Source organism: Molothrus ater, chromosome 6 (assembly GCF_012460135.2).
Source record: "Molothrus ater isolate BHLD 08-10-18 breed brown headed cowbird chromosome 6, BPBGC_Mater_1.1, whole genome shotgun sequence".
In the NCBI taxonomy this organism is placed as follows: domain Eukaryota; kingdom Metazoa; phylum Chordata; class Aves; order Passeriformes; family Icteridae; genus Molothrus; species Molothrus ater.
In genome coordinates, this window is record NC_050483.2 from 23,552,890 (window position 1) to 23,566,106 (window position 13,217).

Sequence of the window (13,217 nt, forward strand, 5' to 3'; positions counted from 1 at the left end):
CGCTGGAGAGGGAGACGGATCACACTCTAAGGGGCCAAGAGTAGGCAGTGCAGACTGGGTTTGAGAAAGTTCTCAAAATATAAACCAGTACCTACTAATTCTCATATGTCATGGTATTGTCATTCTTGAAAATAATCTATTGAAAAGTACAGGAAATGATGGTAAAAAGTAATATTTTTATTTTATTTTTCAACTCTCACTCTCCTTGGAGTTGGCAGCTGCATGAAGGGCTGAGAAACAAGGGAAGTGCACACCCAGGCTGCACTGCCCCAGTGATACCAGAGACTAAAGCTGGGGAGATAAGGAGGTGCACATCCAAGCTACCTTACCCGTTGGCACCAGATGTTCCAAATTAACTCCATGTCACCAGGGAATAAAGGTGGGAGTGAGGCTGGTGCACAGCCAAATAGGGTAGGACTTTTACAGCTGTTTAAGTCTCACTGCCCACTGGATAACATACAACTGTTCATATACTCTTCAAAAAGCAGGAAGGGAAAGCTGTAAGGACCTTGTGCCACAAGGGAAGGAGAGAAGGGAAACTGTAAAGTCCTGTATCATAATTGAGAATAGGAAGAGAGGGAAGAGGAGAGCAGCTAGGCAAGGTACTATCTCTCCACAGTAAGTTGCCTTGTTTTTATTTAAAGTACTCCTTCACAGTCCTTCCAATGCAGAAAATTCTCCTGAGAGGACTGAGTTAGGAAGATTAAGAAGAGTGGGTTTGCATTTACAAACACAGAAGTCAAAGCACTACTACTGCAGAATACAAAGAAAAAAGGAAGAAAGGAAAAAAGAAACTGCCCTCCCACAAAAAAAAGACCCCTCCACCACAACAAGAAAAAACCCCAAGAAAAGACCCAAGCTTCCAAAGATTCAAGCCTTAAACTGAGAGATTAGCATTTTCTTCTAACATTAGAAGTTATTCCCGATGCTCTTGAACTGAGTGGATGAAGGGAGTAAATTAGGCACCATCCTGCAGCCTTTGGTCCTGTAAATGAAAATATGGTGCTACCACAAAATGAGTTTAGGGGAGATCACTTTACCTGCTGGAGAATGAAGGTTTTCATAGCAGCGGCGGTGAAGGGGCCACAAGAAAGTAAAGCACAAGTACACAGCAGTAACTCAAATTCCAGAGGGAAGAACCTTTCATTTCCTCACTTAAGTTTACACTTTCATTTGTGGGACACAATTCCTGAACTTCTGCTTGCATCCTGCTCTGAAACCACAAGTCCAGCTGTGATGCTGCCATCTAAACCCAGCATTAACACAAACGGACCTTTAATTTCCTCCTGTGCTACCACTAATTTGGAGCACTCATGCTTGGTAAAATCAAAATCTTGCATTTAAGTAATTCTCATCAGACTGGAGTATGCACACTTACCAGACTCTACCTTTATATGAGCATCTACTACTTCAATATGCTCCTACGATAATAAATCTCATGGCAAGGTTTACAACATTTAACACTAAATAACTTCATTCTTCTAAAGCAAGATTTTGATGAATGCTTTTAGTCCACTACTACCAAACATGTTCATTTATCTTGAACAGGACAGATTGTAATATTCTCTCAACTTTACAACAATCCAAAAAACAGCTGTGAGGTAGACTAATCTCAGCATAAGAAGAAAAGCTGCCTCCCCTGCACTCCCCTGCAACACCCTCCTTTTTTTTTTTCCCTCTGTATTAGCTGGATGGGCAAATTGTCAATGTCTTTTGGCACATCTAAATTGGCTCTTGTCTGTGACCTCTGTTTTGTGAGAGAGGACATTTTTAACTCAAGTGGTTTAATTTCTCAGTTTTTGCTTGTAGATTTCAACTCCCAATTTATTTTTAGTTACTTATTAAAATTACCCTTTTTAAGTTCCATATGACAATTGTAGCTTTTGCAATAGGCCCTTGTTTACAAAATCTTTTGTAAAAAAATAAGAAGTCCTTTTTCTTACATTTCTTACAGATATTATTTAGGGGCTAAATGCTCTGTTACAGAGTCACCAATACAAATCAACTAGAAATAACAAAGTCAAACACTGTCTTTCTTCTTGTGCAATAGAAACAAACTATTAAAAGAAGTTCTTTGCATAAAACCTCAAAAAATGATCCAAACTAATTTCTGATCGAAGTAATTTCTTTTAAGTAAAGATTTCAGATGGTGAAGCCATTCTTTAAGCTAATTTTATGGCTTCTGAATTCTCATCTTCGTTAAACCAATCAATAATCTTTTACTGACTCCAGAAATTTCTGTAAGTAATAAAATGAATAGTGCCCATCAGCGTGAAAACATGCTATCAAACGAACAGAAATTGAACAGAACTTATAAACATCTAAGCTGTTAGAACATGTTCAGGGTTTAAATATACAGATCTGATCATATGAACCATGAACAACATTTTCAAAAATTGGAAAAAAATTGTTCACCAATCCACATCTGAAACACCTGAAAGATTTATAGTAAACAACAAGCAAACTGCAACAGCCAGAAGGGTTTTATCACTTGGAACTTTGTGTCACCCAAAGGAAACAATATATTCTCATGGACAAAGGCATTAATTTCAGAAATCTCATGTTAATAGTCTTCTATAATTAAAGAGAGAAGCCCTCAGCCAGAACATTCTGTTCACAGTACCAAAGAACAATGACAGTCCTGGTAATGGGAGCTGCTGATGCAGATTCTGTTTAATGGCCAAAGTATGCATGCTGATCTACTATAGAATTAAATTTCAGCTCCTTTTTATATGTTTCAGACATACTCCTAAGACCTGAACAAATGTCTCAAAGATGGCTGGAAGAATAAACCAATTTGGGCTTCAGGAGAAGTACGTGGATCACCCTTCCAGAGAGCTGCATCTGAAGTCACTTGTACTTTTCAGACCCTAATTAAGAATATTGTGACTGACACTAACATTGAAGAGTAACCTGAAATATTGCCCAGACTCCGGTGTAGGCAGATATGCAACAGCAATAACTGACCAAAACAGCACAAACTTTCTGTTCTCCCTAATCTTTACTTTTCCACTCATTCTCTAAAATAACAATCACAAGATAAATAAAGTACAACTTGACAACACAGCTTCTGCTCCATTTTACAAAAATTAAACTACATTAGAGCAAAAAGAAAGCTTTGCAATTAACAGTAATTCTTTGTAATGAAAGTGTGGTGTGTTGAGAAAGATCAACTTTAAATCCTGCTTTAAAAATGTGGTTTCTCAGATGAAAAAGGAACAGACCAAGACAATTCTCACACACATCCACGTCTGGTTTCTGTTTGTTTCAAAAGACTCAGTACTTTTTCTCTGTCTAATAATAAAAAGCACCTAGATCAGAAATCTTAATATTATAAAAATTAATGTGGAAATTTTTATGTAAAGTCACCCATGTCTCAGGCAACTCCTTATAGGCAATCTACATTCTCTCCCATCTTTGAAACTGCAGTGCAACTCTGAATCTGAAGACTGGAAATTTGAGTTACTGCCATGTGAGTACAGACCTAATATCAAAATAATGTAATTACCAAATTCCTCCAGGACAAAGACTCCTCGCACAGTATTGCACTTTTTAATGTGATTCAGCTCTATGAAAACCTACAAAAACAGGAGGAAAAGTAACATAAAATTAGTTGGGAGTTTTTTTTAAACCAAAAATCAAAATTAAACAAAAACATCATCACAACAGGTACAACCTGAAGTTTGATAGCATACACTACCAGTTCATTTACAGTTTAATATATAAATAAAGGGTGAAATAAATATTCAGAAGACAAACTTGCCACAATGCTAGAAATCAACAAAAAACTTAAAAGTGCTAAGAAGCGAAGACAGCAGAAGATGAAGTACCTTCCGCTCCTTGCAGGAGGAGAAAGCATGGAAGAGAAACGAAGGAGTTAGTAACTCTGACATATCCAACATTGCTACCCCTTCAGGCACTCAAATGAGTTATTGCAAAAAGAATACCAACACACCTGAAATACAGCAAAAGAGGGGGACGAGAATAAAGCTGGCTCCCAAATTTGGCACTATTTGTAGCCTCTGATCCATCCCAGGTAGTTTCTGCCCCTCCATGCATCCTCCTCCAGCACAGAGGGCAGGTAAGGGGCACTATACTTCCCACCCTGATACTGATCCTCCTAACCTACCAAGTAGTCAAATTGAATCCAATGAGGAACCACAAACCTTTCTTCTCCCTGACACTTCTGCCATGTAAGATTTTACTGGAGTTTATGACACATAATCTTCAGAGTTACTCTTGGAACCATCTCCTTTTAACAGTCAGTACCAGTTTTCTGCTTGAAGCAGGATGGGAGAGTTTGGATCCTTCTCTGGTTTTGCTCACTTCACATATGGTTCTGCCAGCTGAGCAAGTCATTTAGAAAACAAACCTGCCTTAAAGTCATGTTTTACATACATGAACCCCAAAAGATAAAAGCTGTTGAACTACACAATGAGGTTTCTCAGTCCAGAACGCAGATACCAAGACTGCATGAATAAACAAGTTCTCTTTGCATAATGAGTTTGTTTAACATCCAATCTATTTGAAGATACAAAACAGACCCTTCTTATGTGCACATGTCTAGAAGGGTCAAAGTCAGTACACAGACATAAGAAGCTGTAGCAAGTGCTATAAAGACTCTAAACCACATCCCACTTTCTAATAGACTTGCTTTTCAAGGCAAGAGAAACACTAAGAGTAACATTGCCCTAATATTTGGAGTGTCTATGTCAAACACCTTAGAGAGGTCTTTTAAAAACTGTATTACAATAGTGTGGTTGGATACTTCAAGTGCCTACACCTTTAGGACACCATGATCTCAGGAACTTTTTTTTAAATGGTACTAGAGAAACTTCATTGTCTTGGAAAGAAGGGAAAGGAAAACTCTGCAACCTTCTTGAATCCCATACTAGCAACACCAATGTAGTCATGCATTATATGCTATGCATGAAAGACAAAGGATGCCAACACTAGAAATTGTGGAGTTTTTTTTTGAAGAGACTTATTGCCAAGAAGATCAGTAAATCCACTGTACATCTGAGATAAGACATGCTGATTTTCAAGTCAAAGGAATTTTATGATTATTTTTATTGACAGAGAACTAACCAACAGACCTGAGATATTTTTTGTTCAACATAAAAACTCAAAACTTCCACTTACTTAACCAGAAATCTTTATTTCTGCGTATGTTCAAGCACTTAAGGAAAAGGAGACTTAATCCCATTTTTTTATTTGCCTGTTTTCATTCATATTCTATATGAGTTTACGTGGTCAAAAACATTTTAATTTTTGAGGTACACTTACAGAATAAACAAATCAATAACAGAATACTTTCTTTACTGCACTTAGTTCTGTTTATTCTGTAATATTTGCTGTGAAAAGTTTTTGCTAATAGTCTGAAGTACAAAAATTCAGAAACTCAGTAGAAAGGCTCAGGCAAAACACTGGCCATTTTATCTGGGAAGAGTAAAACTGCCTAAGAGACTTGACTGCCCCAGGTGCTCATGATCTGAGTTAATGTCACAGAGTGCTGCATTTCCACAAGACCTATGAGCAAGATGAAAATTTATCAAGTTTGTCACAATTACAATCCATTTTCAGAAGATGTGAGTTAAAGGGCAATTTCTTGCTATATTGTTTAAGGGACAGAGATCCTCTCCTCTCACTTCATCAGAAAACACACATAAAGGAAATAGCAGTTACTTACCCTAGGGAAACTGTGGTTCCTCAAGACAGAGCATTCAGTGTGGATCCTACTGTAGATGGGCATGTGCCTTATGCATGTTTTATTAAGCTTCCATCTATTTTTGACACAGATGTATTCAGGCACAGGCTACTGAGTCCCAATATCAACAGAGTTTGTACATGTGAACTCAGAATTATCTGCCAACGCCACAGGTACACTTGATTCCTCACTATTCTAAAGAACATCCTCTAACCTGCTAGGCGCAGACAGACTTCAAAATTTTTATTCTTAAACTTACATGTGTTGCAGCATGGTGAGACAATCTGTGAACACTAAAGACAACTCTCACATGTCAATAACAGGTTGTCCTACCATGTATCTGAGACATTGCCTAAGGAATTCACAAGATGGTAAGAAAGTACACACACCACAAATCAAGAGCCTTCAAAAACACCTTCATAAAAGCAAGCTTCACACTGAAGCAGTATGTTCAGTCTTCTCACATAGACTCCATATACATTTTTCTTTTAAAAAGTGGAACCCCCTCTTCCTATGTTCTGAATTAATTCTATGATGTCCAATCAAGCAGAGCAATAGTAAGCCACAATACTGAAAAGAGTACTTGGAAAGATAGCCAAGAACAGGGCCATCATATTAAGTAAGGAGAGGAAGATGAAGAGAAAGTTGGGGCTGATGAGATCCTGTAGGCTTTTGTTGGTCAGTATTCCCATTCAAATTCAACAGAAATAGAAAATGCCATTTTCAACACCAAAAAACAGCTGTGGGATCCTGGTTTCAATGATGCTTATATAAATATTCTGAAATCAACCGCCTTACGAAGCAATTCACACAATGTATACAAGAATTGAAAAAAAATCATCCAGAATAGCAGACCTTTTATTAAGAAAACAGACTGGTTGATCAGTGTCAGAATAAGAATGCCAACATCCTTTAGCTCCAAAGATTAGGAAACTGGAGGGGATTTTTTTTTTTTTTTTGCATGGTGCAACTAGTAGGAGTCCTTTATGTAATTGATACAGTTGTCCATTCTACGGATACCCACAAATGATACATGTTCGTTATCTGTCTAGACACTTTGCTTTGAGAAGGAAAACAGGGTTATATATCTTGGATCCCCTAAATGGTACTGAATGCCCTGGTCACATAATCTAACAGACCAAGAATTAAACATATTGAATAAACCCAGTGTATTTTCCAGAACTGCACTTGTTTCAATATCCATCTTAAGTAATGGCAATAGCTTCATTGGAAAGGTGATGAAGAGTAGGAATAATCCTTCAGGTTTATTACTGGCATATTTCATGGGTCTGGCCTGTACAGACTCTTTTCCAGAAAAAAGATAGGAATCTTCATGACAGACAGCAAATTAGAACACCATTCTCTCTAAGAAAGGATATGATAAAGCTGGTACTCTGTGAATTCTGGTAGTAGCACAGGTCTCAGTACCTGTTGTACAAAATTAAAGTAATGCTCCAGACAGTCCCATACTAAAAGTCAGTACAAGGTTTCCCTGAAATTCTTTCTGAATGTCATTCCAACCTTTCAGGAAAAAAAAATAATGCTTGCATCTGGAGTTTTTCTTTTGCACAAATTCATGTGTGCTCACTATGTGCTTAACACTGAGGGTCTTTGTCTTGTGAAGATGCCTGCAATGCTTAAGAAACCATGCTGCTGCTGATGTGGCTATCTTTTCCTATGTTCTTTCTCACTGCAAATGTGAATTTGCCTGCCTTTTCATTTATGAAATGGAGTCATCTCCATAGAGATGAGCAGTTATAGCAGAACTTTTTTGACTTCTGGGCAAAGTAGCAAACAGAACATTCCTATTTTGTGTTCTTACCTTAGGACAAATTAATTTCTATTATATCCATCTATAGGATATCATACTGTTGCTTTGAGACCAGGGTTTAATTTTCAAAGGCTTTAGACCTGTCATTTTCAAGAACTATGAAAATTCATTCTGTGCAACCAATAACTTCTTCTTACACTTCTTTGTATTTCAGTGCACTCAATGAAAAGATAAAATCTGTAACTTAGTTGAGTAGAGTGTTCCATCACAGAGTAGGTCTGAAACTCTACAGCAGGTTGGACATTGCAGGTAGGACTTTTAAGAGACAGCAAGAAAACTGAGGGAGGTTCACAACTCTCCACTCCTTACACTGGCACATATGAACTCAAAGTGGCACATGGTGCTGCTGTGATCTTGGGAGACATATGAAAGATTCTGAGCATGTGTGTTTGAGATGCATGTGCACTTCCAGTGGGATCTACACTGATGTATCCTCAAAGAAAAACAAAGCTTGTGTGGGGAGAAAAGTCTAGTCAGGAGGAAAGGAAAAAACACTTCACAGAGAACTGACAGAAGCTTTTCTTTCTTTCTCACTCTCACACACACATACACACTCTCCCTTCTCCCCTAAAAATTGATTCTACTGTCTAGCATAGCATGCATTTAATATATGCAAAACAAAAAAACATAAAGCAAAATAAAAAACAAGGATCAAAGGAAGCAACAGAAACAACATCCAGAGAAAGGAAGAAACAACAATTCTACTTGTGTTTCCTCTATGCCCACAATATCTGCTTTTTGGAAGGAAAAAGAAATCAGTACTTTTTTCTTATTTTTGTGAATTACATCAAGAGCCAGTGTCCTTTTTTATTTTTTTACAAACTTTTACAGATAATTTCTAAAATTTTAAAATACGATAGATTAAATACAATGCAGAAGGTTGCCTTCTGTACCTGTAATACTCAAACACTATCTTTAAGGCTGACTGCTTATGCAATGAGGATTTGTTCACAGTGTGATGCATTACAGCAGCTTAGATTATCACTGATCACTTTTTCTGTCTCTTAATACAGGCTAACATTTGTTTTCTGCTTAGACAATTCAGACCACAACAAACAAGAAGCTGAAAGATCTATCAACATTTTTCTTTAACAGATTATAGTTTTCCTGAGGATATTTAATTTCAGAGTGTTTTTACATATATATATAGATAGATAGATACATGCTTGTGGGTTTTAGTGTAAATATATCTAAGTTTTTTTACCCACATCAAACTATCCCCTCTCCTTACTGATACTCTGGGAAGAGGAAACACCTATACAGGCATGCTGCAGAAAGCTTCATGCTCAGTCTTCTCACAGATTTCCCTCATACCTGACTGTGCATAAATTTCAGGTTAATTCCTTCCAGTGTGACCTGAAGAAGACCTCCTTCACCGGTTTTCATATCCTGCACAGGGAACTCACCACCCAACTCAGGGCCTGTGATGTCAATAAAGAAAAAATAAATCCAAAACAAAAACAACAAACCAAAAGAAAAATTCAGAGAGAGAGAGGGAGCGCAGAAAGGAGTCAGCCAAGTCATGGTATGCTGAAGGGGAATATTAAATAGTAAAAACTTAATTCCTATTGATCTGCATAGCAAAAGGACACTACTAAGAATAGTAGAGACCATTTCAGTGAGCCCACTCACTAATGACAGCTTTCTAAGAACCACTAGAATTTTTCGAATTGTAATAAATTTCATTCTGGTAACATGAAGTAACATCAATGTCAGTTCATCCTGTATTTATTGTATGTCATATTGGGGTATTGTTTGTTTGCTTTAAATGCCACATTTCATTTCTGAATAGCAACATCCTGCAATCACATAATACCATAGAGAGCATAATCTTAAGTACAGATACATAAGCAGCACAAAGGAGGCTTGTATTTGTGAGCTGCATGGCATGGTATTAAGTAATTAAAATGTCAAAATATTATTTAAATAATAATTTAATAGAGGTTATTAATAGGTAAATAATCTAGACATTTTCATCTCGTTTCTTATGCATTATTCAGTTCAGCTAAAAAAAGCCTTCTTAAAATTATTTTTGAAAAATTATAATTTTTTGCAGAACCACTCAGCTCTGGGGAATGGCTTTTAACATAATGCAAACACATTTCAAACATATTTTTAATACTACATTATTGTCCAATTCTTAAAATACCTTTCAAATACACTCTTGCTAAAGACAACAATCTGCTACTTGTGTATAGATGCACAAAGTTACCGCAAGATTTCCAAGTAAAAGGAGATTATGTTCAAAGGAGTTATTAATTTAAAAAATTGCTGATTGCAGATTAAACAACAAATGTTCCCAACATTTAAAATCTTGTACCTGGTTTAATGCTTTGCTGCCTTGCTGCTGCTCGCTCCATACTGTCTTTTACACAGTAGTACAGTTCCCGACACTAACAGATACAAGAGTAATACAATGTTATTCCTCCAAATTACCAAGGGAGGGAAAAGAACAGCAATATTCTAAGGTTCTACAAAAAGAACAAGCCCCATGTGGTGCCCAATGACCAAAAGCCTATACAAGTTCAAGCACACCTTATTACTAGTTAGTATTTATATTTGTTTTACAAGATGATAGAGAAACTATTTCATAGCATTTAACCACCTAAGTTAGTGAAGAGTTCATGCATTGGCACCTTCTAACCAAGCCTATGCAGTTTCTTACTGTAGAATAGGCATCAAAATAATCCCTCCCTTTCTTTCAGCTTGCAGCAATCAATATTGTTAGTCATACACCTAATACCTATTTTTTTGTTATTCTTATCAATTTCCTTATGGCATATTCTTCTCTTCCTCTTCCTTCAACTCTGAGATTAAGCCATAATCTCAGAGCTAAATTTAAGAAAATTTTCTGTCAATAGCCCAAGATACAGGACACAGAGCTGAGCTACTCTGTACTAGAAAGGAACAAATCTGATGGATGGACAAACTCAAAATAGTTGAGATAATGGCTCGGCATCCAAGTGGAAACCAGTGAAAAGTGCTGTTCCTTGGGTGTCAGTACTGGGTCCCACGCTGTTTAACACCTTTGTCAGTGACATGGACAGAGGGACTAATGGAAGGTGTCCCATGGCAGTGGGGTGTTTAAAGTAGATGATCTCAAAGGTCCCCTCCAACCCAAGCCATTCCAGAATTCTAAGATCAAAAACTATACAATTAACTCCTAGGGCATAGTTTTATTTAGGTTTTGCCTATGAATCCTCTGTAGTATTTTTACTATCTTCACAAGCCTGCAAGCTCACACAATATTTAGTAATACTGATGCTTTCCTTCTTCCAACAAAAAAGCTACATATCATTTCTTAAATACTTTCTGGTGGACAACTGTCTTCAAGTAAATGACAGGGCACAAGGCCAGCTTCAGATGTCAGTGCTGCTAAACAGCCATTGCAGTTCAGTAACCAGTGCTGGCAAGAGAGTGCTGTTTTTTGATTAAACATGGAATATGACACGCAAAGAATTTATTTTCTTCTGTGCAGTTTTCCCTGCAGTATTTTGTATATTAAACAAGATACAAACCTTCTTTGTGTAGAACTTGTTCAATTGTGTCTCCTGACCATTCCTGCGCCAGAGGCAAAGCACTTTTGTTTTGGGACAGTAAGTCATGTTGATGAGCTTCTCATACCACCAACGTTCATACACAGTTCCAATGTTGCTCCTCAGCACAATACAATCATCACATACCTGGAAGCACAAAATATTATGTAAGATTTTTAATGCTGTTTCTCTTATTCCTTCCGCTACTGGTTGCATTAGTATTATTCTTGTCTCTACCTCCATGAAAAATATGTCTCCTGTTGTGTCTGTCCCAGCATGTACTACAAAAGTCTGCTTCTTGATGTGGCGGCTGCCACTGGGTCTCACAGGGAGTTCCCGTCCATTCTAGAAAAAAACCCACATGCAATCATGAATGAACATTGGAAAAAATCCCAAAACGTTAGGTGTCACAAATGAAAGAAAGAATTTTAACAGTATTTAATGAGCTCATTGGAGACAATTTTGGACAAAGCTGTAAGCAAGATACTCTAGTAAGTTTAGTTTCAACAAGTGTGACTGGGAGAGTTATGACAGCACACAGTATTCACATGGTAGCATACTCAGTATGGGAAATTGAGGTATCTGAGTTCTGGTATCATTGCAGTAAACTGGTCTGATTTTTCCCAATTAATTATAAGATCATTTTGTGCCTTTTCTGTGCAGAAAAGTAAGCTCCAAAGGTAGAAATTACCTTTAAAAGAGCCTAACTTGTGTCTACCCTGGTGATGGTTGTGTTAAAAACTGGCTAGATTTACTAACTGAAGCTTTAGCCTATATTCTTATTGATCATTAGAGGACATCAGGACAACTGTTCCCTATGAATACTGGAAACAGTTTTGTACAGAAACTGATTGCTCCAAGTCTTATAGTGGCCTGAAAATTCATAGAAAACTAAACTCTTCTTACAGTCATAGTTATCATAAAGGTTCCTGCCAACAAACGTTATTAAGAAAACATTAATGTTGCACAGAACTGTGGTACATAAGTGTCATGTTTATACATATTTGTACTACAGCTCTAACTGATAACTGTGTAACATTAAAACATTATAAACAGGGTCATATAGTCACAGTCTTTATTCTATATTTGTGAACAGTAGCCTTTAAAACTTCAATTAATTATTTTTAATATTTTAAAGTAGTGTTGCAGAGAATATACATAAGATTTTTCAGGCAATTTATTTCCTCCACTGTAGTTCCCAGAGGTATATCCCACTCATCACTGTTTTACTTACCAGATTGGCAAGTTTGTCTAGAATGTCATTTATTTGCTGGCTGTGCACCAATCCAATATGTGATTTTCCCATTAGACGTCGCACCTTTTTCCTAATATCATTCTTGTTCACCTAGAAAGCAGATATACAGACAGTTGCATACTCTTTTCTATTCACAGGAGGCAACTCCAATCTCCCAAATATATCTTGGTTTCCATTGCTAAGAAGCAAAACAACTTATATGCAATTCACCCATGCTAGGGCATTTTAATCAGCAGTACAGGACCACATTGCACATATCCCACTTTTTCCAGCTACTGTGCAAGTGATGCTGTGCACAACAGATTTCCACTCTGCCCATGTGCACAAGCTGCAGTTCCACTACCCACTACTTCCAACTACTGACACGAAAAGCCTCAGTTCTCCATGTTACCACTTCTGAGTCTCATTGGCCATACCAGCTCCTCCACCTCTTTCTCTGCACAGACTCAAGTTATGAAGCTGTGGAGCCCTCAAAACAACACAGTATCTTTCAGAGTTCTTGTTCTTTCACCATGTGTTTCCTGGTCACTAGGCTGTGGCTCTAACAAACACTCCCAGAGAGCCTTCAAACAGGCAAAAGGTTCTTCCTGAAGATGAGCAGCAGGCAAGCTCAGAAGCAAAATATTTCTGCCTCAGTTGCCATTTCAAAAGGCTACTATGAATGCCAGCCATTGATACTAAAGGCTTCAAAGACCTTACACCCCTGTTTGAGTGCTGATTTCAAGCTGGATCAAACACTGTTTTTGAACACATTTGCATTATGACCTTAATGTTGTGGAGTATATAAAACAAACTCAATCTGCTTCCTTCCTTTGACAAGAATTCTTTGTGCTTGAAAGAAGCATTGTATTTTTCAAAATATTTTAAAATTAAAGCCTACTAGGCTCT

The 13,217-nt window shown here is 37.3% G+C and overlaps 1 protein-coding gene across 14 annotated transcripts in view; it reads right to left on the bottom strand.

Annotated features, from left to right (window-relative positions):
• Positions 1 to 13,217, bottom strand: part of MADD (MAP kinase activating death domain) — a 68,601-nt gene that overhangs the window by 4,325 nt on the left and 51,059 nt on the right. For 12 of the 14 annotated variants that reach the window (XM_036384091.2, XM_054515214.1, XM_054515217.1 and 9 more), the window contains 6 exons: positions 12,309 to 12,419; positions 11,312 to 11,419; positions 11,057 to 11,221; positions 9,859 to 9,931; positions 8,853 to 8,959; positions 3,509 to 3,578 (listed from right to left, as the gene is read on the bottom strand). In XM_036384091.2, the coding sequence (XP_036239984.1) occupies positions 3,509 to 3,578; positions 8,853 to 8,959; positions 9,859 to 9,931; positions 11,057 to 11,221; positions 11,312 to 11,419; positions 12,309 to 12,419 (634 nt within the window). Of the gene's footprint in view, positions 1 to 619; positions 986 to 3,508; positions 3,579 to 8,852; positions 8,960 to 9,858; positions 9,932 to 11,056; positions 11,222 to 11,311; positions 11,420 to 12,308; positions 12,420 to 13,217 lie in introns of those variants that run through there. The other 2 variants (XM_054515218.1, XM_054515221.1) reach the window with 2 other exon arrangements.